A 24,996-nucleotide genomic window follows, 5' to 3' on the forward strand; every position below is an offset into this window, starting at 1 on the left:
GTCCCCACCCTCCTCTTCTTCTCCTTCCTGCTAATATGTGTGATTCCTGCTTCCCTCTTTTTAATCTTCTTGTGTTCTGGAGTTCTGGTATGTTAGCGGCAGAACTCATGTTTACACACACACCCATGCACACATGCACGCACACTTCATTCACAGCGGGGGCTCAGAAGAGGGAGGCACAATAACTTTGACTAGGAACAGAGACATTGGTCTTGTTTTCCCAGGAAGTTTGATCCTTTCTGGGTGAATAGTGGGAGGTGAACTGCAGCCACTGACAAATTCACACAGTCTTGCTCACTCTTTCAAACAGACAGACCGAAAGCTCTGTTGGTGTGTGCTGCTGACACAAGGTCAGAGCTGTTAGGATCACTCAGCTCATTGTGTACCGAAAGAGCTGGGACTTCCTCATCTTCATGGTGAGGCCAGCTTTTCTCAACCCTTCGATTAGTTGAGCCCAACAGTGGAAGTCCCACAGAGTCTGGACATGTGGTGATTATCCCCACTGGAAGGAACATACTGTAGTTCTCTCCCGGATATCAGGAAATCCCTTATGGAATAGTCTGTGTGGGTCTGTTTGGATTCATTGGATCTGGATTGAAGGAGTCGTTTTTGGGAGAGTATGTTACCCATGCTGGTAATGGAGGTGAAAAAGCTTTTTATCCACTGCCCTACTCAGGTATGAGTCACAGCCAAGACCCTTACTGGGGCTCCGTCAACAGGTGAGTGGGCTTTGCCCTTGGCCTGGAAGGAAAGCCATTTGACGACTATTTTGATCAAAGACAACATGTCGCTTCCTTTGGCTAGTGGATGAGATCTTAAGCAAAACATGCTTGGTTATTAATATCAATTATATATTGTGTATACTTCTATTCAATATGGTCTTAGGGTAAATAAACACACTCTTACTTTCCAAATGTCACAAAACACATTTACACTCATTGACAATTGAGAGTCTTTAGTTAACCTACTGTGGATGTTTGGGGAATTTTGGAAGATTACCCAGATAACCCACTCTTTTAAAAACAACAACGACTCAGCACAGAGGCAGAACATGTAAACCCCTTTGAAGTTGACTTTTGAACTCACGACCTCAGAACTGTGAGGCAGTTCTTTCTGCTGTGAGTAGTCATAGTTTCAGTGCACATGTTTTTTTTTTTTTAAATCCATCCATCCATTTTCTTAGCCGCCTATCCCAGCTATCATCGGGCAAGAACTGAACTGGTTGCCAGCCAATCGCAAGGCACATAGAGACAGACAACAGTCGCAGTCACGATCACAGCTAAGGGTAATTTAGAGTCTCCAGTTAGTTTTTGGGATGTCGGAGGAAACCGGAGTGCCTGGAGAAAACCTATGCAGGCACAGGAGAACATGCAAACTCTGCACAGGTGGTGTCGAGTTTTGAACCCCAGTGCTCAAAACTGTGAGGCAAATGTTCCAATTAGTTGCTCCACCGTGCCGCCCTTTTTAAAATACAGTAACCCCTTATTTATCGCAAGTTTACAGTTCACGAAACCGCAATAGATGAAATCAGAGAAGTTGTAAACAATTATTTATAACATAGTTATACAAATAATAAGGGTTCATACATACAATTTAATGTCAATATATGCAATTTATGTACTCTACACAAGAACATGCTTTTAAAAGGCATGTACAGTCCGCTTGAGTGGCATGAAAGTCAACCCACACGGATGTACACCATGAGTCAATCTCACAGTGAGCGTCTCGGTGTTGTAGGCAGCATGCATTATGGTGCTTACTACTGATTCTCAGAATTCCTCACAGTGCTTTTTTCACTACAGGTAGTGGAAAATAAAGGTAACAGTAGCCCGTCAGTTGCATTTGTTCCGTTTTGGTGACTCAACAAGTTCCATATAGTTATGAGTGTGTATTTTCTATATTGCGCATCAGACTAGGTCAATATTTGTGAATTTATTTCACAAAACTGTCATCATGGATTGTGTGTTAACCAGCAGCTTGCTAGTCATGTATTTTGTTCACTGATGTAGAGCAGTCTTTACATCTATTGGATCAGGGCGCATATTTTACATTACAAATAATCTCATGGCACAAGCACTGCCAAACAAATAATTTCACAAACACATTTAAATCTTCTGCCTTTTAATTTTACTTCACTGTAATAGTTATTTGTAGTTAAATAATTTTGGGACCAATTAAGTGGAATTGTATAAATTCCCACGGCAAACCTCACGGCATATTACTGTGCCGCTATGCATTGCTTGGGAAACACTAGAGATTTCTGTCAGCAGCATGCCTTCTGTTTCCACATAGTGACCAGCAAAGCTAACACAAAAATGCATTTTATACATGCAATAGACGATGCTATGCACCTTTCAGCGCCCCAAAACGACGTTCAGCCAATCAATTTCAAGTCAGCACTTATCATGTTGAGACTGAGTTACAGCACTGCAGTTTTAACCGTTCTTTGCCGGTATGAATTTACACAAACACAATCAGCCTTTGGTGCCAGTCGTAGCCAGAGGACAGTGAAACGTCACTTGATTTATCCTCTGCTGGGTGATACGTTTTATTAGGTCTTCTCGCATATTCCATTTTGGATCACGTGTAACATGTACTTGTTGGTGCTTGTGTGCATACCTGCTCATATAAACACCCACAAACAAATCAAATCTATCATAAAACAGGCATTCATTCAATGAATATCTGTGTTTTAGGAATGAATATGGCACATTATGGTATTCTGTATTTATGACTAATTATGGTGAGGGCAATCTTTGCTTGGTCAACATCCCCCGCTTGCTGTTTTTGAAAGTCTCCTCCAGCTGGCGTCCTTCATGATGACGGCTGAGTGTTTATTACTGAGTTTACTTCTCTCCAAACATTTCACCAGTATGGCCTCCCAGCTGATAGATACACATAGGTATACAGTATATACTGTATGTGGGACCTTGGTTTGCGTGATTAATCCGTTCCAAACAGTCTGACTAAAACAATATCGCACAATAACAGAAGCAATTATTCCCACTTTGGTTTCATCTGGCCGTACTACATTTTCCAGCATGCGTTTGCGAGATGTTAAGTGTGCGTTTGCACAATTTTGAAAATGAGGTTGAACATTTTGGTCGTAATTCCAAATGTATGTTTGGTACCCCTCATCACCAAAATATCACCCTAGCTACAGTGAAGCAACATGCTATGGGGCTGTTTTCGTCCAGCTGGATTTGGGGCCTTAGTCAGGGTAGAGGGAGTTATAAATAGATCCACATGCCAGTCAGAAAGCCAAAGCCAAATGCCCCTTAGGAGGAAAAAAAAAAAACAATGTCAGGAAAAGCCTACAAAAAGTGCAAAATGTTGTTTGAGGTGAATTAGAGGCACTTTAAATGGTAGTAAGCGTGGGCTGAGGCCTGTTTAACATTGGACCTCTCTCTTTCCCTCGCACTCTCTTTCATTCTTTCTCTCTCTTTCTCTCTCTCTCTCTCTCTCTCTCTCTAAATAAACTAAATATATGTCTCTGTTAACTGAAAACGTCTTTTCAGGGGTACAGCGGACTGGTTTGGTGTGAGCAAGGATAGCGACAACAGCCAGCGATGGAGGAGGAAGAGCCTGCAGCACTGCAGCCATCTCTACGGGGGCCTGAAGCCTCTGGTGATGAGGGGCATGGAGCTGCCCACCCAGGACAACCTCTCTCTGGCCGGCACTGAGACCCCTCCTCCCCTCTACCACGCAGCCCACCACCATAGTCACCATCATTATGGCATGCAGAGGGTAGGCGACTGCCTCAGCCTTTAGCTTTGTTACTGTTTCAGTCGGGCAGTTGAAGGCATGAAATTAGGGGTAGGGGGGCCTCTATCAAACTTGTTTTAGTTATTCCAAATACTGCTGTATATGATTCACAGAGTGGTACCTTGATTTACGACTGTGCTCACTTCCAATTAGTTCGAGTTTTGAGCGGTAGCTTGGTCGATATTTCGCTTTGAGTGGTGAGCAAAAAAAATTGATGTAGTACTGAGTTGGGTTTTTTTTTGGAACTCTGCCATCAGAGAGTGAGTAATGAGAAGACTTTATGATACCTATCCCCGAGCGTAGTGTGTACAATTTGACACATAGTGAACAGCTCTTTGAAAATGAGGCCAGAGTGTTCTTGCCTCAAGCTGATAATTGCACCTCCCAGTTGAAGTTTACTGTAAAACTAAACTTTAAACAACAATTTTATGTATTCAACAAAACCGCACATCTGTGATGCACGAAAGGCTGACAGATTCATACTAGAATGTAATGCGAAATGCAATAGACACGATACTCTCTGGGATATATTCTTTTTTGCTCTGCAAAAAATGTGACGTTGCAACATCAAGTCTCTTTATGCAATATATTATACTGCTCCCGAGAAATCTATTTGTTGTGCGCGCACACAGATTGTGGATCCCCTGGCTCGGGGCCGTGCCTTCCGAACTGTGGAAGAGAGAGACGGCTCCAGTGTCCCACCGACTACCGCCAACCCCTGCACGGCCTCCCTCTGCTCCTTTTCCAGCTCCCACTCGGCCCTCGGCAGGTTGCCACGGCGACGCAAACGGGAGTCCGTTGCCGTCATGACCCTCAAAGCTGCCGCGGCACTGATGAAGGTGCAATTTACAATTTGCTCCCAATTTGTAATATACATTTAAGTCAGGTCACACCCTTCCTCTGTTCTTAACCAGTTGGCTTTTTGGAGTGATGGTCAATAATGTTAATTATCAACTTATTTACTATTAATTAACAGTATACATTAGTTATTAGCATTAATATTTATTAAGGTCAGTGTTGCATCATATAGCTTTTACCCAATACTATTATTATATTCTATTATGATGATATAATGTATTGAGAATGGTGACCTAGCACTCAGGACCTCCCAGTCACTAGGTTTCGATTTTAACCTCACCCTGTGTGGCGTTTTTATATTAATATTTGTAATCGCTGAGAAGACTTTGAATACTTTGTGTTTTGCCTAGGAAAAACAAGTTTGTTAAATACATGTGACTGTGTGTGTACAATGGTGTGTAAATACAACTCACAGTAAACAACAGATGACTGAGAGCGACCTATTTCCTGAAAACACACACATACCGTAAAAAATAAAAATAATAATCTGTACTGATGTTCATTTAGGGTGTCATCAGAGCAGATGGTCTGTGGTAATGCACAACAAATGTTCATATACTGTACGTGCTGGACAGAGGAATTTTACCGACGTGCAGCACTAATCCAGTGACACACACCCATGCACATGAAACATTTTATTGCTGCCATACAGCCATAAATTTACAGCGACAAACACAAACATTTAAGGATATACTATCTTTGTACAGGGCCGCGTATTAGGTGAAGGAACCACAGGGCGGTATCGCAAGCGAAGTTTCCTGCCCCCCAGTTTCTATGAAGACGACACTGCGGACCTAGCCGATGATCTGGACACATCTTTTTTCACTGGCGTGAGCGCTCTCTGCATACACGAATGCTTCCTCATATGGAAACTCTTCGGAAATCGACACCTGTGTGCCTTCGTTGTCGTGCGCTTCAGGAGGGTCTGCCAGATGAGCTCTCCAGCTACGCCGATGACGTTTTTGAGACGGCATCGGAGGCTGCGTGCCAGCAGCCGGATGAGGGCGAACTCACTGGAAGTGCGCTGGACAGGAAGGAACTGGAGAGGAGTCACCTGATGCTGTGAATTTTTTGGAAATGGTTTCAACCAGGGGTCTCAAACTGGTGCCCCATGAGACAATTGACCCCTCCGTGCAGGGCAATTAACCACGCCTCCTGAAGTCATGTCACCCCACTGTTGCTAACCTCAGACAAACATTAGACAAAATGGCGTTGCAGGAAGAAAAGTCGAGAGCGAAATTGTCCGATTTACCATCTGATTTTTCACTCGCATTCTTACCGAATAGTGAAATATCGTTGAAGAGCAGACAGCAAGGCTTCAAGTATTTCAGCAAGGGGTATTTCAATGGTATTTCCATGCATATCGACGGAGAAACCATCGATATTAGCGCAAGATCTTTCCGGAGTCAGAGGAAGACCGAGAAGCCACATAATATAATATATTATAACCCAAAGACGAATTCGTCATTGACAGTTTCCTATTTTCGTGTTACCTATCACACTTGTGTGCAGAATCTGTATGTGTATCTGTATAGCCGATTGTGAACCGCCGTATGAAGGAAAAGAAGAAGGCGAGGCTTGATTTACGAGTTGTTTCTCTCATTTTCTTTGTGTAACCTCACGCGCTCCCCTCAATAATAATTCTTGAATTAGTGCCGAACCTACGTAAGTCCCGACCGAGTATGACAATCACTACTTTAGTGTCCTCAAACATCCTTCCTTCAGTCTTGGTGTCTCAGTGCACGTCGAAGGCTTTTAGGACTCGCTAGTCCGGTTCAGCTTAGCTCGCTAGCCGGCAACAAAGAGTGTGCAGTCAGATCCTCGCAAAGTATCGCTCAACACAGATCAAGTGTGTCAATCATTCACACGTAGCTATGTTATGCAAGCGAAGAACTGCTAATTCATTTATATGAGACATGTATTGAAAATCAAAATTAGGGCTTACCTTCGTGCAAACATATCTGTTCCGGTTGATTTTAGATGGATTCAGTTGATCATGCGGTCTTCCACAAAGTTGGATCCATCGAAGACTTTTTTCGTACTCGGTCTTCTGTTCCGGTTGATTTTAGATGGTTTCAGTTGATCATGCGGTCTTCCACAAAGTTTAATCCATCAAAGACATTTTTCGTACTCGGTCTTCGGTTTTGGAAAGGGTACAAATTGAACTCCACCAACTAGCCTATCAGGATACCTGTCGTCACTATTACAAAGGCCGTGACTACACCTCTTAACCATATCTATTGTTAAGGATCCCTAAGACGTGATAAAACGCAAACAAAAGCTCTACTGAACCATGCGACTTTGTCTGAGGTTATGGCGGACAAGGGGCGTGGTTTAGGGACATCTCTGGCCTCTGATTGGTCAGCGACGCGGCCCACGCAATTTCTACGGAGGGGTCAATTGTGGTCTGCGAGATAATATTTTGTGCCCCCAACTTAATATGAAAGTTTAATGGTAGTGTGTACACTTTGGCACATAGTGAACAGCTCTTTGAAAATTAGGCCAAAGTGTGGCCCTCGAGTATAATATGAATGGCACTTTTATAGTGCTGTGTATGGTCCTGAGTACCCAATATATATACCATACTATACCATTTTTTGTATGCTTGCACTTGTACACTTTTCATTCATGCATATTCTCTGATTCAGACTTTGAAATCACCCATCTGAAACCTGAATAGGCTGATCATTATAAAAAAAATGGATGCGTGGATGCAACTCCTCTTTCCAGGCCTTTAGAGCGAGGATGGCGCAAAGCAAAAGATGGCTCACTCGTCCAACCCAAGGTGCGAGTGAATCAAGAAGCGGCGAGTCAGGAGCGGGGGCAAAGGATCTCGGCTCCTGTGAAGAAGTTGTTCGCCCGAGAGAAGAGGCCTTACGGGCTCGGCATGGTCGGACGCCTTACCAACCGGACGTACCGAAAGCGCATCGACAGCTTTGTCAAGAGACAGATTGAAGACATGGACGATCACAGGTAAGAAATTGAGTTTTTTTCCACCTTGTAAGACCCTCTAGATTTCAATTAATTAATCAATCAATTAAAATCTCAATTGCAGTTGACGTTACCTCTCTTTCCATTACCACTCCTATGCCTTGTCATCATCAGCAAATGGTTTTAAATGATTGGATTGTATAGTCAAACGTTGCCATAAAAAGAAACTGTCTTGATGTTCTCTTCACCAGGCCTTTCTTTAGCTACTGGATCACATTCGTCCATTTACTCATCACCATCCTTGCCGTCACCATCCATGGCATCGCACCTGTGGGTTTCTCGCAACATGAAACTGTGGATTCGGTCGGTAAAATGTTTGTGCAATTTCCCTTTAGGCAAAACCTTTAGTATAAAAGAGTAATATGATTCTTTTAAATGGCTTTTTAGGTGTTAAGGAACAAGGGTGTGTACGAAAATGTCAAATTTGTGCAACAGCAAAATTTCTGGATTGGTCCAAGCTCAGTGAGTAATTACATAATTCTCAACCCATTACTTATTTTTTTAATGGTAAAATAAAATGTAGAAAATCAGTCAGATGGCAAGTTATTCTTTGCACATGTACTGTAGTTAATATTTTTTATAGCTCGCTATAAAATCCTTGCACTTGTATATTCTTTGTACTCACTCGTCAGATAATTCCACACACTAGTGTGGCAATATGACACGAGTGATGCAAAACTGTGCAGGAGATCTGATATGAAAACATTAAAATTTCATGCTACTACTTGGGACATAAAATTATTTTCACATCTAGCAGTTCATTAGTAGTACTATGGGTGCACAAATGTCAACAAATGCAGTTTTCCCTCATTAGTAACATGTAGATGCCAACGTTTTTAAACTCGTGGGCATACAGTATGTAAATATTGGCCACATCACTGGGGAAAAAAAAGTATTACTAGTAACACAGTGCATTGAAATGTCTTACTGGTAAGGATATAAAGAGTACAAAGTACATGGACTGTAATCACTATGATTGATGAATGATAATGTACTGTCATTTGGGATAGGATGCATTATTTTTATCTCATGGTCAGCGTGGGGAGTGTATTTGCCATCATGTTTCATTGTGTTTCTGCAAGGAGGCGCTAATCCATCTGGGAGCCAAGTTTTCCCCGTGCATGCGTCAGGATGGAGAGATCCACAAGCTGGTGCAGGAGAAGATGGCCCAAGAGAGAGAGTCGGGCTGCTGCGTGAGGAACGATCGCTCTGGATGTTTGCAGACTTTACAAGAGGAGTGCTCGGTGAGTGCACTTTGGCCCTGTATAGGACAACATCTGACTTTGGAGAAAAAAAAAAATCAATATTGATTTTCCGAAATGCTCTGTTTGCATACAGTAGGTAAACTTGTCTAATGATATCCAATACCGTTTTTATCGACCCTGTTAGAAAAGGGTTAATCACAGGGTCAAAGCAGTGTCCCTTGATGACATCAGCAGTTTCACATCCCCAGAATGTTTGGTCAGAGCTAAACTAGCTACAACTTCGACTAGTAAAACATTTCTGGAGTACAAAGTATTTCATTTACAAGTTCTGCGTGTATCCCTCAACCCTTGTGAGGAGAAACGGTTCAGAGAATGGATGCATGGATGTTTTAGGTGTATGTCATGTTATTAGATAAATATCTATTCTTACCTGGTCAAGACGATGCATATCATACAGTTGTGTGTTGGTTTATTGTGTATTTTTGATGATAAATTCTGGTCTTAGATATGAAACACACTGCCAAGCCATTACGTACTGTCCGTCCATCCATCCATCCATTTTCTTAGCTGCTTATCCTCACGAGTGTCGCGGGGAGTGCTGGAGCCTATCCCAGTTGTCAATGGGCAGGAGACGGGTACACCCTGAATTGGTTGCCAGCCAATCACAGGGCACATAAAGACAAACAGCCGCACTCACAATCACACCTAGGGGCAATTTAGAGTGTCCAATTAATGCATTACGTACTGCTCAACATAATTAATCGTTTTTAAGAAATGAATACAAGCCAGTATCTTTTTCCCTCTTCCAGACCACCTTGGCTGTGTGGGTAAAATGGCCTCAGCACCCCAGTGCTCCTTATTTGAATGGGAAACTACGGCAATATGGTGCAGTCTGCCATCAGGATCCCAGGTAAAGGCAAATTGGTGTGTATGTTGTCGTCAACAATGTCATATACTGGTCAATATGTGTGTGTGTGTGTGTGTGTGTTTTATTTTGGGCTAAAGTATTGTTAGCAATGGAAGAAATCTGCCAAAACGTTTCACTCTCTCCTCTGAATTTATTGCAGAATATGTCAAGAGCCTGCCTCTGTTTCACCTCACCAGTGGCCTGAAGACATCACCAAGTGGCCAGTGAGTAGAATCACAAGTTACGTAAAAGACTAACGCTCACAATCTTTTAGGATAGGAATAATCCATCTTTGATGTGCGGATCTATTTTTTGCTGGTTATCCTGGCGAGTGATAAAGATGTGCTGGATCTGATCCCAGATGCTTACAGTCACTCACAGGGCACATAAGAAATAACCACGAATATTCATATTCACAGTAAAGGACAGGTCTATATTAGTGTTTTGCAAACTTTTTACCTGTACCACTTCAAAATATAGTAACACCATCAAGACCAATATTCATGTACAGTAGTTCAATTGGTCTGAATGTTCAGCAAAAATATGACAGAGCTTTTATTCCTACAAGTTGGAAAAACTAGCAGTTCTTAAAGATCAAACGCACATGTATTGTATTTAAAAGTTAAATACAACTGAACTGTACTTAGAGATTCCTTAATGTACCCCAAGCAGGAGTAAAATGTGGTTTACGTCTCTGTGTGACCTGCAGGTTTGCACGCGGTACAATTTTGTGAACCACACTAACTTCCCCCACATAGATTGCGCCATCACAGGCCGGCCCTGCTGCATCGGAACCAAAGGACGGTGAGGATCACAATAACACGCAGCTTTTAGTTCTGCATTTGATAGAACTGATTGATTGTATGCATTTTGCGATTAATATGGAAGAAGTCAGTCCACCACTATCTGTGGTGACTGAATGACATGAACAAGCTTTTTCACAATCGTCAACAAGAGGATATCCTGTGTACTGTACAGCTGTTAGCAACGATATTCAGCCATGCTAGCGTTTTTAAAATGTATTTAATATTTATATCTTCATGTTTTCCCCAAACCAATATTTTTAATTATATATTTATTTTCATAATTAACTACATTTCATTTTTTGGGATATATTGCAATTATTCCTCTTCTGAATTATATTATACATTGTATTGCCAGCAACAACAAAAATCTCAATGTCGTCGATGCTGAGTATTGTATTTTGCAGATGTGAAATCACTTCCAGAGAGTACTGCGACTTCATGCATGGCTACTTCATGAAGAAGCCACTCTCTGCTCACAGGTTGGCTATGCACACACACATGCATGTCTCCAGCAGCCCAAAAATATTTTTTTTCTCCAAATTGTCTTTTAAAGTCGCATCATTTTTGTAATTTAACCTTTCTAGAAAATGGCAATTCTGATGCTCCAGTGGCTGATAATAACATTGTAATAGGCCCTTAGTTTCCATGGTAACTCCTGATCCCCTATAACGATCAGACAATTTTCATTCCAAGACAGTTAAAAATCTGAAGTGTGTGGTGCTTATTCATTTAAAAACACATTAATCGCTAGATGTTACTCTGTTTTTGTTGTTGTTTTTTTATACACTTCTAGCAGAGCAAACATCTAACTAGAGCGTACTAGTACACGGAACTTATTCTATGTATTAAGGGTAGTACTGAATAAATGCGCGAATAATGTCGTCATTCTGGCACCATTATTCTTTCTCCACTAGGTGGCGTGCATGGACGACGTATGTGGTCTCTTGCCTTTCCTGAACCCAGAGGTCCCAGACCAGTTTTCCCGACTGTGGCTGTCCCTCTTCCTTCATGCTGGGTGACCTGACTCTCTCATTGGGTCATCTCTGAAAAAGCTTCACCTTTTTAAATCAGGGAAAAAAAATCACTCCGTGTCATCTTTGTGTAGGATCCTTCACTGCCTGGTGTCAGTGTTGTTCCAAATGACAGTGCTTCGAGATCTGGAGAAACTGGCTGGCTGGCTGCGGATCTCCATCATATACATGCTCAGCGGTATCACGGGCAACTTGGCCTCGGCCATTTTTCTGCCCTATAGAGCCGAGGTATAGAACCTGCATGTGAGCTACAGTCATGCGTTTTAATCACACATGAGTTATTCAGAGAAGTGATACAGTTGGTGAATGAATGCGAATGAGCTTTATGGTATGTCTCCAGTTCATGATTGGGTATGACTGACAGCACCTGTAATATGCTTGATGATATTTTTCAGTTTTTGTACATTTTCTACTCTTTAAATTCATTACATTTATCTGAAGTTGGCTGGGATAACTCCAGCACTCCCACAACCCTTGTGAGGATAAACAGCGGTGGAAAGTGGACAGATGTTGTGATATGTTCTTTTTTGTTGTTGCCCATGAAGCACTTAAGGTTGCATTTTTCTGTAGGAAAAGTGCTAAATAAATAAAATCTAATTGCTTGATACAGTAGTGGAAAGTAGAGATTACTTCACTAGTAAGTAAGTAGTAAGTTGCCTTAGGATATAGAATGAATCTTCATTTTTATCCCACATTCAAAAAAGAAACATTCATTCAAGTTGTTTTTACAGTACTTGTGGGTAAAACGGCACCTTGGCCTCACAGTTCCGAGGACCGGGATTCAAATCCAAATTGTTCCTCACCTCTCTTGTTTTTGTTCAGGTTGGCCCCGCTGGTAGCCAGTTCGGCATCTTGGCCTGCCTCTTCGTGGAACTCTTCCAGAGCTGGCAGATCCTTGAGAGGCCGTGGCGAGCATTTGGAAAGCTGCTCGCCATCGCTGTCTTTTTCTTCTCCTTCGGTTTGCTTCCCTGGATCGACAACTTTGCCCACATCTGTGGTTTCGTCTCGGGGTTCTTCTTGTCCTTTGGTTTTCTGCCATACATCAGGTTGGTGCGGTTGTTGCATTTAGAAATGTTAAAAATTATATCACTCTTTAAACAACACATTGAAAGATTGTTTGTATTTTGTTGTTTACCTTATTCCATTGTATTCCTTTTTTTTTCAAAGTTTTTGTGCATTCATTTATTTATTTTCACTTTTTGTGTTGTTTAAGCTTTGGACGCACCGACATGTACCGCAAGAGGGTCCAGGTTTGTGTTTCCCTGCTGGTGTTTGCAGCTCTGCTGTCTTCCTTGGCCGTCCTCTTTTACGTTTACCCTGTCAAGTGCGACTGGTGCGAGTACCTCACCTGCATCCCCATCACGGACAAGCTCTGCGAGAAGTACGACCTGAACGCAAATCTCCTTTGACCCATATCGCCTGCTCTGGATGCACCATTCATGCTTGGGCACTCGGGTTACGCCACAGTATTTGGAAATGAAGAGGTCGACTTCATTTGAGGTTCTGCTGCGGAACGTGACAATTTTTGCAAAGAGCTGTCCCACCATGAAAAAGGATCCAACTCAAAAAGACTTGAAGCACTTGATTAAAATGCCCTGATTAACTGATTTGTACAGTTTGGCCAATGACTCAAAATGTTCTGTTTTCATGATTTCAGCTCACATTGCTTGTAATGAGCAGTTTGAATCTTCTCTTTTTCACATTTAAAAAATAAGGGGCAACTGGGTAAAATTCTGAAGAAGTTATGTATGAATATTGTAATTATTGACATTTTGCACACATTTTTTCAATAAAGAGTATTTTTCTTTATATACAACAGGACCATTTTAAACATTAACCAAAGTTAGTGAAACAAGTTTGGCGTTATATCCATGTGACTCATCTTCTCCACCACCAATGCCCCCTGACCTGAATACCTGGAGACTATCCCAGCTATCATCTGGCTGGAGTCGGGGTGGACCCTGAACTGGTCACGAGTCAATCGCGGGGAACATGGAGACAGACAGCGGTCGCACTCACTATCACACCAATGGGGAATTTAGAGTGTCAAATTAATCTTGCATGTTTTGGGGATGTGGGAGGAAACCGGAGTGCCCGGGAAAAACCCACGCAGGCACGGGGAGAACATGCAAACTCCAAACAGGGATTCAAACTTCAGTCCTCAAAACTGTGAGGGCAATACTCTAACCAGATGCACCACTGTGCCACCTAAAAATAAACATGCATTACTGAAATAAAACTAATAATCTTTTTCATTAATTGTCAAAGGACTTTCGAAAACATTTGTCCATAATGCATCCTATAGAATTAATAGTTTGCTTCTGTGTTTTGTGGATGCAGAAGATCCATTGCATCAAAAAAAAAAAAACGATTTTGAGGATAAAATAACACTAAGGTCATCAAAGGTTGGCACCAGAATCTCTGACTCACGGTTTATAGGCTGTGTGAATATTTGATAAATGTGAATGTGCGGTCATGAACGTCAGCTCATGAGACTCTTGAGCGGTATCAGAGGCCGGCTGTACGTCTCACGCCCATTGGCTCCCCCGTGCAGCTTACACAGATAGCAGCAGCTTCAAAATGTTATCTACAGAACGTCTCTTGGGAAAAATAGTGACCCAGCACTATTTGTGTTTTGCGTGCATAATTTCACTGCTGTGAGGAATGGAAGCGAATGTACTCTGGGTGATTTGCACCAAACATAACCTTTAGAATTATGGATAGCCAAAACGTTCAGTAGGTCAGAATGTTTTTTCCCCACAAATACCCGGAACTTGAACAGGGATGTGTAGATTTTTAAATACATTTATGTGTCCTATGATCATCTAACAACTACTCCGGGGTGTCCCTTTCCTCTCAGCTAGCGTAGGCTCCAGTCATTGTACAAATGTACTCAATATCCATCTACTTCATGAGTGAAAACATACAATTTTTTATACTTTTTTGTAACTGAGCAAATGAGAATAACCTTGGGTTATGAACCACATGCTGTTTCACCAACTCTACAGAAATGATCTAATGACTTGTAGTACAGTACTATGTAAGTAGCTTTTTCTGGTAAATTTACAGTGCAGGGGAAATCATACAGTGTCCATCCATCCATTATCCAAGCCGCTTAACCTCACAAGGGTCACGGGAAAGCTGGAGCCTATCCCAGCTAGCTTTAGGCGAAAGGCGGACTACACACTGAACTGGTGGCGTCAGTCACAAGTTAGCTATTGACATGATCACTGAGCGGGAATCGATGCCTCGCTGCCCGCACCAAAGCCAGGTGTGTGTGTGCCACTACACCATCAGTGACTTCCCATCATATAGTGTATTAAATTAAATTTTTTATGCCAAAAAATATAATTATAAATGGTCATCATGGCCGTTTGAGGTCAACCATAAGCACAATGTGGCACGTGACCAAAATAAAATTGATGCCGCTGCTGAAAAAGATTTAGCAACAACAAAGGAGTAACAAATTCTGTTTTTCTTGGGAAAAAAAACAATTTCCTATCTCTGGCTTATTTGGAGGGCGGCACGATGTCATATCTGTAAAGGGTTGGCCTCACAGTTCAGACCCGGTATCAATCCCAGGGCTCCCTTTGTGGCGTTTGCATGTTATCCCCGTGTTTGCGCGGATTTCCTTTGGGCACTCCGGTTTCTTCTCACATCCCCAAAACCTGCAACATTAATCGGAGACTCTAAATTGCCCCTAGGTGTGATTGTGAGTGCAGCTGTTTGTCTCTATGTACCCTGCGATTGGCTGGCAACCAGTTCAGGGTGTATCCCGCCTCCTGCCTATTGACCGCTGGGATAGGCTCCAGCACGCCCCGTGACCCTTGTGAGGATAAGCGGCGAAGAAAATGGATGGATGGGTGTTTGAAGCCTGAAAAGTAGAAAAAGGTTGAAAAGTTCAAGGGGGCCGAATATTTTCACAAGGCACTGTCTCTATCCCTCTTGATTTTATATGTTGTTGAAATGGGGCGGAGGGTGGGGGGGCTGTCTCATTTCTTCACATTAAAGATAAAAATACAACGAGGCACACATTTGAGACAGAGGCAGATGAGGGAGTTGAAGAGAAAGCAAGCTAAGAACCCCTTAGAGACACTTGGGACACACTATTTTGAAGATAGATAGCAGGAACAGAGCGGGAAAGAGAGATCTATAGATGCTGAGGCTGAGGAGGCTGAGAGTGATTCCACAACTGGGATTATATACACGAGATTTCGTTGAAAAATACGGGAAACTGTGATGCCTTTAAAATGTCCCTGGTCAGGCTTTAGAATAATAATGAAAGAATATTCTGTATGTAGCAAAATGTTCCAACAGATACTGTATGATAAAATATCGACAAAATGCTCTTGTTAGACCACACTTTTGTGAGGTATTGTATTTTTATTCCCATGAGAGCAGAAAAACCACTCAAGCTGCCACACACAATACGGAATATAATATGTACATGCAAGTGATGCACATAAGATAGCTCAGAGCCCCCACCCACATGTTGTTCTCTGATAACACAGACGAGGGGAAAACACCCCCACTACTGTGCACCCGTTACCACGACTCCTAGTTTAAGTCGGAAAGAAGGAAATAATACATTTTGATGATATCCTTGTCTTTGTATTCTGATAAAGCGGTTCATTAACAGCACATTTATGTATTTATTTTGGTTGCGTTGAAAAAAACAATTCTGTTTGATAGCCCGCCGTGGACCACTTATTTTTCTCACGTGCAGCAGCTCGCAATGCTGTCCACGAAGGAGAAAGAACTACTTGAAGGTGTGTGGACCCAACTGGTTCCTGTGGCTGAACACATTGGAGCTGATGCGCTTCTTAGGTAAGTTAAGACCTTGCCAAAAATCCCAATATAACTGATTAATACAATACTGTATGAAAAATAGGAAAGTGTTGCCAGCAACGTGACATACAGATTTGGTGTGTTGTGACATGTACAGTATGAGGTTATGAAACATTGACAAAACACTCAATACCTCACCTTTGTATTACCTTTAAAAATGAAATTCAATCACTGTGAAGGAAAATCGATCTTGAAAAATCAGCATCTGGATCCTAGGCAATACCCTAAAAGTGAACTTAGTGTTTTATCATAACAGTTTTGGCTTACTTGCAACATTCATGAACCTTAATGTGGATATTAAGAATATCATATACCGTAAATGCTTAAATGCTTTCCGTACTAGTGTACAACACATCTCTGCTACATTAGTTGGGTAGTGTTACTCGAGTACCATAGTAGTTTATCAGTAAGGTTTAATTGCATACTAGTAACCCAAAAGTGGCCCTTTAAGTAGGAAAATCACAACTACTGAGACATATTTGTTCTACTACTGTGCTGAATTGTCTTACTAGTGAGGACAAAGAGGGTACTGGTCAATGACTTTTAAATTGAATATCACAAGTACGGAATTACCTCCTACTGCGACTCCTGAGACGCCCCCCTCAGTGTCCATTTTTAAAACTCATTTAAAAGCACCTTTTATCAGTGTTTGTATTGCTTTTTATTTGTTTCAATCACCCTAAATTGTTTTCCATTTCTTCAAACCTGATTCTTTTCTGTGTACAGCGCTTTGTATTCAACTGTGATTGTATTTGAAGTGCTTTATAAATAAATAAATAAATAAGAGTGGAGTAGAGTAGAGAATACTCAATATTATTAGTGGACGAGTCTGAACAACAGTCATGCCGTGTTGGCACTTGGTGTGTAGAATTAGCTTTGGGTTAGCTTCTTTAGATTTCCATGGAATTTAATGTAAATACTGTAAATTTAACACATTGCGTGAAACTACCCGTTTTGTTGTTGTTGCTGCAATTGTTATTGGCTTTTGCACTCTCTTTCCTCCTTGATTGCGGAAGTACAATAAAGAAAATTACTATTTGAGCAGCCTGCTATATTGCCAGTTCTCCCACTCCGAAGTCATGGAGGGGGTCTGAAATTTTCATCGTAACTGCATGTCCACTGTGAGAGAGATAATCTAAAAAAAAAAAAAAAAAGACCAAAGCACTGTCCAAAGACACCAGAGACAAAATTGTACAACTCCATATGGCTGGAAAGGGCTACAGAAAAATTGCCAAGCAGCTTGGTGAAAAAAGGTCCACTGTTGGAGCAATCATTAGAAAATGGAAGAAGCTAAACATGACGGTCAATCTCAATTGGAGTGGAGCCCCATGAAAGATATCACCTTGTGGGGTCTCAATGATCCTTAGAAAGGTGAGGACTCAGCCCAGGACTACACGACAGGACTTGGTCAATGACCTGAAAAGAACTGGGACCACCGTTTCCAAGGTGACTGTTGGTAATACACTAAGACATCGTGGTTTGAAATCATGCATGGCATGGACGGTTCCCCTGCTTAAACTAGCACATATTTAAGGCCCGTCTTGAGTTTTCCAATGACCATGTGGATGAAACAGAGGAGTCATGCGAGAAAGTTTTGTGGTCAGATGAGACCAAAATGGAACTTTTTGGTCATAATTCCACTAACCGTGTTTGGAGGAAGACGAATGATGAGTTCCATCCCAAGAACACCATCCCTACTGTGAAGCATGGGGGTGGCAGCACCATGCTTTGGGGGAGATTTTTCTGCACAAGAGACAGGACGACTGCATTGTTTTAAGGAGAGGATGACCGTGGCCATGGCACACAACCAGGAAAACCAAGGAGTGGCTCCGCAAGAAGCATATCAAGGTTCTGGCGTGGTTTAGCCAGTCTCCAGACCTAAACCAAATGGAAAATATTTGGATGGCGCTGAAACTCCCTGTTTCTCAGCGACAGCCTAGAAACCTGTCTGGTCTAGAGAAGATCTGTGTGGAGGAATGGGCTAAAATCCCTCTTGCCGTGTGTGCAAACCTGGTGAACAACTACAGGAAACGTTTGACCTCTGTAATTACAAACAAAGGCTACTGTACCAAATATTAACATTGGGTTTTCTCACGTGTTCAAATACTTATTTGCAGCCGTATAACACAAATAAATTAACAAATCATACATTGTGATTTCTGGATTTTTCTTTTTAGATTATCTCTCTCACAGTGGACATGGACCTACGATGAAAATTTCAGACCCCTCCATGGTTTCTAAGTGAGAGAACTTGCAATATAGCTGGGTGTTCAAATACTTATTTAATTCATTGTATCTTGTTATTGTTGCTGTTGTCCAGCATTTTGTTCTTTTTTTCTTGCTTTCTCCGCTTTAACTTTGCACTTTATGATTGCAAATATATCAATCAAATTCATGACCTTTAATATACAGTAACTGGTAACAATATCAGTCAGTACAGTATGTGGGGAGGACCATGAAAAACGTTGTCACCACAGAGCTGTTAAAGATGACAATTGCTGGTTAGACTTCAAATGTGATCATTACGTATTTATTATACGTAAATGTTATATACATTTGACTTTTGTCCAAAGAGCCATATAGAAAACAAAATGTTATAAAATTTTTGATAAAACAATGATGTCATCAATTCTAGTAATTTTAGTTAGCATAGAATATACAGGAAGTCAGCTATCACGTTTTCTGGGTTTGGTCACATGACCTTCCGAATGTAGCAGATTACACTTCTTAAAAGATACACTGTTTCACTATTCCCCCTCACCCCAAAAGAGCAACAACTGCGAGAAACTATACAAATGTAACACCTCTAGTTTTCGATAACACCCAGAGTTCTCAGGACTGTTGTAAACTACATCTTGAACACTATCCAATGTCCCATTTTAAAATTTCTCTCATTTATCTCATGTAAAGTTTCACATTTTTAAGATTCCCAATTTTACTACCATTTTGTTTGATTTAACACACACTAGTGATTCTAACACTGGTAGACAAGTCAAATTTGACACGGCGCAGGCTCAACTTAACTTATCGGATTTATTTATGGCCCCGTCACACCATGACATACTGGTCAGCATTCTATAGCGTTTGAGGAAACATCGGTAGTCGCCCATGGTCGCCGGGATAGCTCCAGAAGAGCGGTGTTTGAACGCTAGTGAACGTCAATGATCGCTGGGAATCGGCGGAGAACGCCGGTCCAGAAAAAAAGTTTTGAACATGCACAAAAGTTCTCACCGAGACCACCGTTCATCAACGTTTAATTTTAAATGCTGCAGAACGTTCAAGAACGTCCGTGGAACATTTTACTAAGGTTCGCCGAGCGTTGCACACGTTTGGCTATCGTTAATCAGTTGTAACTCTAGCTTTACTTGGTTTTTACTTAATCATTTGCTTTGCAGTGAACGACTCACTGGTGACCTGTCAACGACCACTGAACAATCCCATAGCGCACACAGCATGTAGCCAAAGTGAAACGAACGTCGTTTGGTGTCCATTGAGCGTCATTCGAGCGTTTCCCGAACATCCATGCATATGGGTATATAAACCGATGCTTTGTAAGCAAGGTCCATTTAATATTAAGCTACAGTAGAGAGCACCTACTATGGAACATCCAGAAAGCAGCAGTTCGTTTTTGCGGAAAAACTCCACTAGACTATCCTCAACAGCCCGGTCCAGGATCCTGCAATCCGTTTTCTGCTTCTTTTGTCTCTTTGTCGGACCGTCCTCACTGGGGTTTGCAAGGTGTTTAGGGTCCCCTGGGGGTGTCACATGGTACGTGACTTCGCGGACGTGCTCTTCCTCCTGCTGTTGTTTTTCCTCCAAACACATTGCTCGTGATGAAAGAGGCTTTGCATTCTTACTTGGAGAGCTAGTTGCTGAAGTCCGCACCCAAATTTTTTTTTTTTTTTCTTCTCGGCGGCATGATCCTCACTATTCTAACTCACGACAACAACTGAAGTACTATGAACTTTCCAACGTTTTAGTGCCAGTTCCACTGTAAAAATTACATGCCAGCAAAACGCTTTTCTGTCGTTATTCACCCATTGGTCACACGCTCAACACACTCGTCTTACGTTGACAAATCGCTCGTCGCGCCCCAATGACGCGTTTGCACACGCTAATGGTTTTTAGGGGTATCTTATTTGATCGCTGTTACACGCTTTTCGTGCGTTAGACACACGTTAATCACACGCCAGATGTGTCATCCGCGTTTGAGAATGCTGAAAAATAGAACGATTGAAATGTTCAGAGGACGTTGACCAGAACGTCATGGTGTGACGGAGCCTTTATTAGTGGACACTGTCACGAACGGGGCTCGAGGGTGGACCCAAATGCACAACTCCAGAGACAAGCAGACAGTGCAGAGGGAACCTTTATTCGGTCCAAGGTCTAGGATCAGGCAGACAGTCCTAACAATCAGAAGTAATAGTACGGCAGGCTTACGAGGGTGGTCAGTGGACAGGCATGGGTCGGTGCACGGAGAGCAGAAGTCAGGCAAACAGGAGTGCGGGAACGAGGCAACAAGGACGACGATCTAGCGGAGGACAAGTCGTCCCCCAAGTCCTATATATACACTGGGAGGCATCAGCCGGGACGAGGTGCAGGTGTGCGCTCACTAATTGGCTGGCCAAGCCCAGCCTGGGCAGGAAGCCTGGAGCATGACAGACACAAATTTTGTCGCACCTGCGCAAAAGAATGAAATATACCCTACATTATGTGACTGTTAATACTGTGGCAAAATATAGGATTGGTCCTGCTCGATTAAGGTATATTTAAGGTATCCTGTCTATCATGGTGATGACGCCAAGGATTTGTTGTTTTGATTGTTTATGTCTCATTTGATTGTGAATCTCCTGCGCTTTCCAGAATGTTTACAACCTTCCCTGGCAGCAAGACATACTTTTCCCACCTGGACATCAGTCCAGGATCCAATCACCTCTTCACCCACGGGAAGAAGATCGTTCTCGCCATAGCCGATGGGGCCCAAAACATCAGCCAGCTGACGGTAACTCTGGCACCTCTGCAGACTTTGCATGCCTACCTGCTGCGGATAGACCCGTCCAACTTCAAGGTGCCTGGATTAGTTTGTTCTCTACTGAGCGTGCTGCAGGTGTTGAATGTATCACGAACATAGCCGTTTCCCAGTCAAAGCTGAAGTTGAAATTAAGAAGTCTGTTCTCATGAATATTTTGTAGGATTTTATGCAATTGATGGCACGATACATAGTACAGATTGCATGTTAAAATTTCTTTGTGCTTTGGATAGAAAGAGGGAATCAAAATAATGTTTTTGCACATTCTTGGGTATAATACGAAATAATAATTATAATTACCTCCATTTATTTTTTTTTTACTGAATTGCTTCAAGATTGTTTCACTGCACTCCCTTTTTTTTCATCTTCTCCTGTAGCATTTCTCACATTGCATGCTCGTTGCATTGGCCGTTCACATGGGCGAAGAGTTCTCAGAGGTTTTACACGCAGCTATGGACAAGTACCTGTCAGCTTTTGCAGCAGTGCTCGCTGAAAAATACAGATGAGACTTCACCGCCGTACAGTATGCAAATTATTTCATGTAGAGTATTATGCGCAGGTTTTACATATTTTGTTATAATACACTAGAGAATGTGAAAAGAACCTGATGGAGAACAACTTGCATTACTACAAATCATAAATATCCACATTATGTAATTCATTTGAGAAACAGGTTTAGGTGCTACAGTGCAGCTAATTTGGTTACCAATGACGTTCAAACGGGCTTTCCGGTAAACGTCGTTACTAGAGTAGGGGCCACTATTTGTTCTCTAGATGCATCTACCTTCAATTAAAAAAAAATAAAATTAATGTGCCACCCTCACTCAGTGTTGGGATGTAACGACATACAAATGGGCTACTTTGTTACTGTAGAAGTAGTTTTCTACTGTATTTTACTTGAGTATTTATTCTTCTTAGATATTTTTACTTTTACTCACATTCAGAAACACATCTGTACTTTCTACTCCTTAGTTTGTCAAATGGGCTTTTTGAACTTGTTAACATCTGCAGATGATGACATAATATAAAAGAAAAATCAGTATAAAGAGAGTCTTAATGTCATCCGCAAGTTTTTGTGAGTTTATAAGAGGCACAAAACAGGAGCAGAAGCTACATGGAGGAACGTGAACCAGGTATCTTTAAAAGGGATAATGCAACAGATTAGGAGAATCAAGAGATTTCAAAAGGGTGTAATTTAAAAAATGCTTGAACATTTTGATTTTATTACACAGGTTAGAACAATGGGTGGAAATCTCTGATACTGTTCTAAATTGGTTCCAGTTCATGCTCAAGGACAGGACATTTGTTGAGTGTCAGACCAAATGGCTATTACCTTTGGTGTTCCCCAGGGGTCAATCTTGGGACCACTATTGTTCAATTTGTACATGCTTAGGCCAATCAATATGTAGCTATAACGCACCCTACCACAACTATCTGTATGCAGATGAGACTTAAACTGCCGTGAAAAAAGTATTTGCCCCCATCCTGATTTCATTTTTTTTTTTTTTTTTTGCATTTCTATCACACATAAAGGTTTAAAATCCATTCATCCATCTATTTTCTGAGCCGAAAATCCTCACCAGGTTCCTGGGAGTGCTGGAGCCTATCCCAGCTGTCAACGGGCAGGAGGTAGGGTACACCCTGAACTGGTTTCCAGCAAATTGCAGGGCACATAGAGACAAGTACTCACGACCACACCTAAGGGTATTTTAGATTCCCCAACTAATGCATATTTTTTGGAAAGTGGGAGGAAATCGGAGTGCCCATACAGGCACGGGGGAGCACATGCAAACTCCACATAGGCAGAGCTGGGATACAAACAGCACTGTGAGGCCACCGCTCTAACCAGCTGGGCCACCGTGCTGCCCAAGTTTCCAATCATCAAAACAATTTGAATAGACACAATCCAAGGAAATTCAAAAGGGAGTTTTTAATTGGTTTGATAAATTTATTAAGGCATATACAAAATCCAAAACCTTTCTGACCCTCTGTGTAAAGGTAATGTAACCACCCCCCTCCCTTATTTAAATCGTTTTAGTTTTATGCTGCTAATCTCTGGAACAATTTTTCAGAAGATGTGAGACAGGCCTCAACTCTGACAATGTTCAAATCCAGGTTGAAAACAGTTCCAATTAGCTGTGCAAATGACAAATGGAAATATTTAACCTGCACATCTAGCTTTAATTTACTGAGTGAATGATTGGTTTACTTGTATGGAATTATTTAATTTTCCTTCTTGAAATTTGATTTAGCTGTAAAGCACTTTGAATGTTCTGGTGTATGAATTGTGCCCTTCAAATAAAGTTGACTTGCCTTGCTTTACCTTGAGCTTGTTGATGAATGCCTTGGGTCTTCTGCCATCCTCCAAACAACTAGCTTCTGGCGTTAAAATAGTTATCTATCTAATCGGAAAAATCATCTGAAGGAAAGGGGCATTTTTGGAGTTGTAGTTATTAACTAGTTTTACTCAGTTCACGACATTAGCAAAACCATAGGAATGAATTATTTTAATAGCATGCAAACCTGAATAAATGCTAGCTAAATGTTGTTCTTCTCAGTAGGAGTTATGTCTAAGTTAAAGCTGTAGCACGCAATTTCTGGCACCAACTGGAATCCAGTATTACAACATACCCTTCATCACTTTGATATGACATAGGCTAAAGGCAATTTAGGTTAATTAACCTACCATGCATGATTTGGGGATGTGGGAGGAAACCGGAGTGCCCGGAAGAAGCACACATGGGGCAAGGGTTTGAACCCTGGTCCTCCGATCGGTAAGAGAGACGTTCTAACCAGTCGCCCAGCATGCCACTGATAGCCACTAAATATTAAAGAAAAAAAATACTGAAAAGTATAGCAAGATCTGTACTGTAGTGGTTTGGGTGTTAAGTACTTTTCAAATAAATAATAAATAGGTATATATAATATATCTTTAATGGGGATACGTTTGTTGTTTTTAAAGTGTGTCAAGTTATCAAAACTTATATTTGATATTGGAAACAACCATTTTCACTTTTTACTTTGCGATTGAAGCATATTTTAGTCTGTATTTTTTTACTTAAGGGGACAATATTTGACAATTGTAGATGGATTATTTGACATTTCATAAGGGGACAGAAAATGCCCTCCAATTCTGGATTGAAGCATGTATCAGGGTGATATTTTGGTTTATAAAGTTGGAGATGCATCACATCACGATACATACGGTACTAGATACATCACTAATGTTAAGTATAATTGAGAGGAGTCATTGACGGCGTAGTGGTACATTTACATGATTTCAGTGCACTAACCGTTGAGTCAGTTCTTCACAGTATGTGTGTCCTATGACTGGCTTGTGACCAGTCCAGGGTGGTGGATCCCTTTTCATCTCGGATGGGCTCCAGTTCAGCTGAGACCCAAAAGTAGAGTAAATGGATGGATGGATAATTTCAATCTACAGAAAAATGATGAAGTTGTGCATTCTAAGCCTTTGCACACATATCCACTTTGACATTTTTATTGAGTATCTGTTTGCTAGTTTGTCATAATTGTGTGTAAAAATGCATTTGTCTGA

The 24,996-nt window shown here is 41.5% G+C and overlaps 2 protein-coding genes and 1 long non-coding RNA gene across 5 annotated transcripts; 2 read left to right on the top strand and 1 right to left on the bottom strand.

The window, feature by feature from the left end:
* Nucleotides 1–322: 322 nt before the first annotated feature.
* Nucleotides 323–13,748, top strand: rhbdf1b (rhomboid 5 homolog 1b (Drosophila)). Its single transcript, XM_061810011.1, is given in 18 exon segments — nt 323–719; nt 3,519–3,747; nt 4,398–4,604; nt 5,331–5,453; nt 5,543–5,685; nt 7,354–7,596; nt 7,806–7,917; nt 8,002–8,076; nt 8,697–8,858; nt 9,629–9,729; nt 9,887–9,950; nt 10,436–10,530; nt 10,937–10,980; nt 10,983–11,011; nt 11,447–11,547; nt 11,638–11,791; nt 12,386–12,609; nt 12,777–13,748. Coding segments are annotated over 18 exon segments (2,343 nt in total). The 5' UTR covers nt 323–678; the 3' UTR covers nt 12,973–13,748.
* LOC133495415 (uncharacterized) lies at nt 8,760–20,936 on the bottom strand. Its single transcript, XR_009793560.1, has 3 exons — nt 20,852–20,936; nt 12,367–12,595; nt 8,760–8,895 (listed from the first exon to the last, which is right to left on the bottom strand). It is a non-coding gene; the product is annotated as an uncharacterized LOC133495415 (long non-coding RNA).
* Nucleotides 16,098–24,929, top strand: hbae4 (hemoglobin alpha embryonic-4). 3 transcript variants are annotated; one of them, XM_061810014.1, is made up of 4 exons: nt 16,098–16,390; nt 21,275–21,479; nt 21,818–21,963; nt 22,974–24,929. In XM_061810014.1, exons 1-3 carry the CDS (start codon nt 16,299–16,301, stop codon nt 21,944–21,946), a joined length of 426 nt encoding a protein of 141 aa, XP_061665998.1. In that variant the 5' UTR covers nt 16,098–16,298; the 3' UTR covers nt 21,947–21,963; nt 22,974–24,929. The 3 variants fall into 3 exon arrangements, with proteins under 3 accessions (XP_061665998.1, XP_061665997.1, XP_061666000.1); XM_061810013.1 differs by lacking the exon at nt 22,974–24,929 and having other exon boundaries at nt 16,100–16,390; nt 21,818–22,048; XM_061810016.1 differs by lacking the exons at nt 16,098–16,390; nt 22,974–24,929 and adding an exon at nt 21,019–21,174 and having other exon boundaries at nt 21,818–22,048.
* The last annotated feature ends 67 nt before the right edge of the window (nt 24,930–24,996 follow it).

Source organism: Syngnathoides biaculeatus, chromosome 22, assembly GCF_019802595.1.
Source record: "Syngnathoides biaculeatus isolate LvHL_M chromosome 22, ASM1980259v1, whole genome shotgun sequence".
Taxonomy (NCBI): Eukaryota; Metazoa; Chordata; class Actinopteri; order Syngnathiformes; family Syngnathidae; genus Syngnathoides; species Syngnathoides biaculeatus.

What these genes read in the sequence shown, in the direction of transcription:
- hbae4 (XM_061810014.1), top strand. Translation starts at nt 16,299, where the DNA reads ATGCTGTCCACGAAGGAGAAAGAACTACTTGAAGGTGTGTGGACCCAA. An exon ending in GGAGCTGATGCGCTTCTTAG is followed by an intron (nt 16,391 to 21,274) that starts GTAAGTTAAGAC and finishes TGCGCTTTCCAG; the next exon opens with AATGTTTACAACCTTCCCTG. An exon ending in TAGACCCGTCCAACTTCAAG is followed by an intron (nt 21,480 to 21,817) that starts GTGCCTGGATTA and finishes CTTCTCCTGTAG; the next exon opens with CATTTCTCACATTGCATGCT.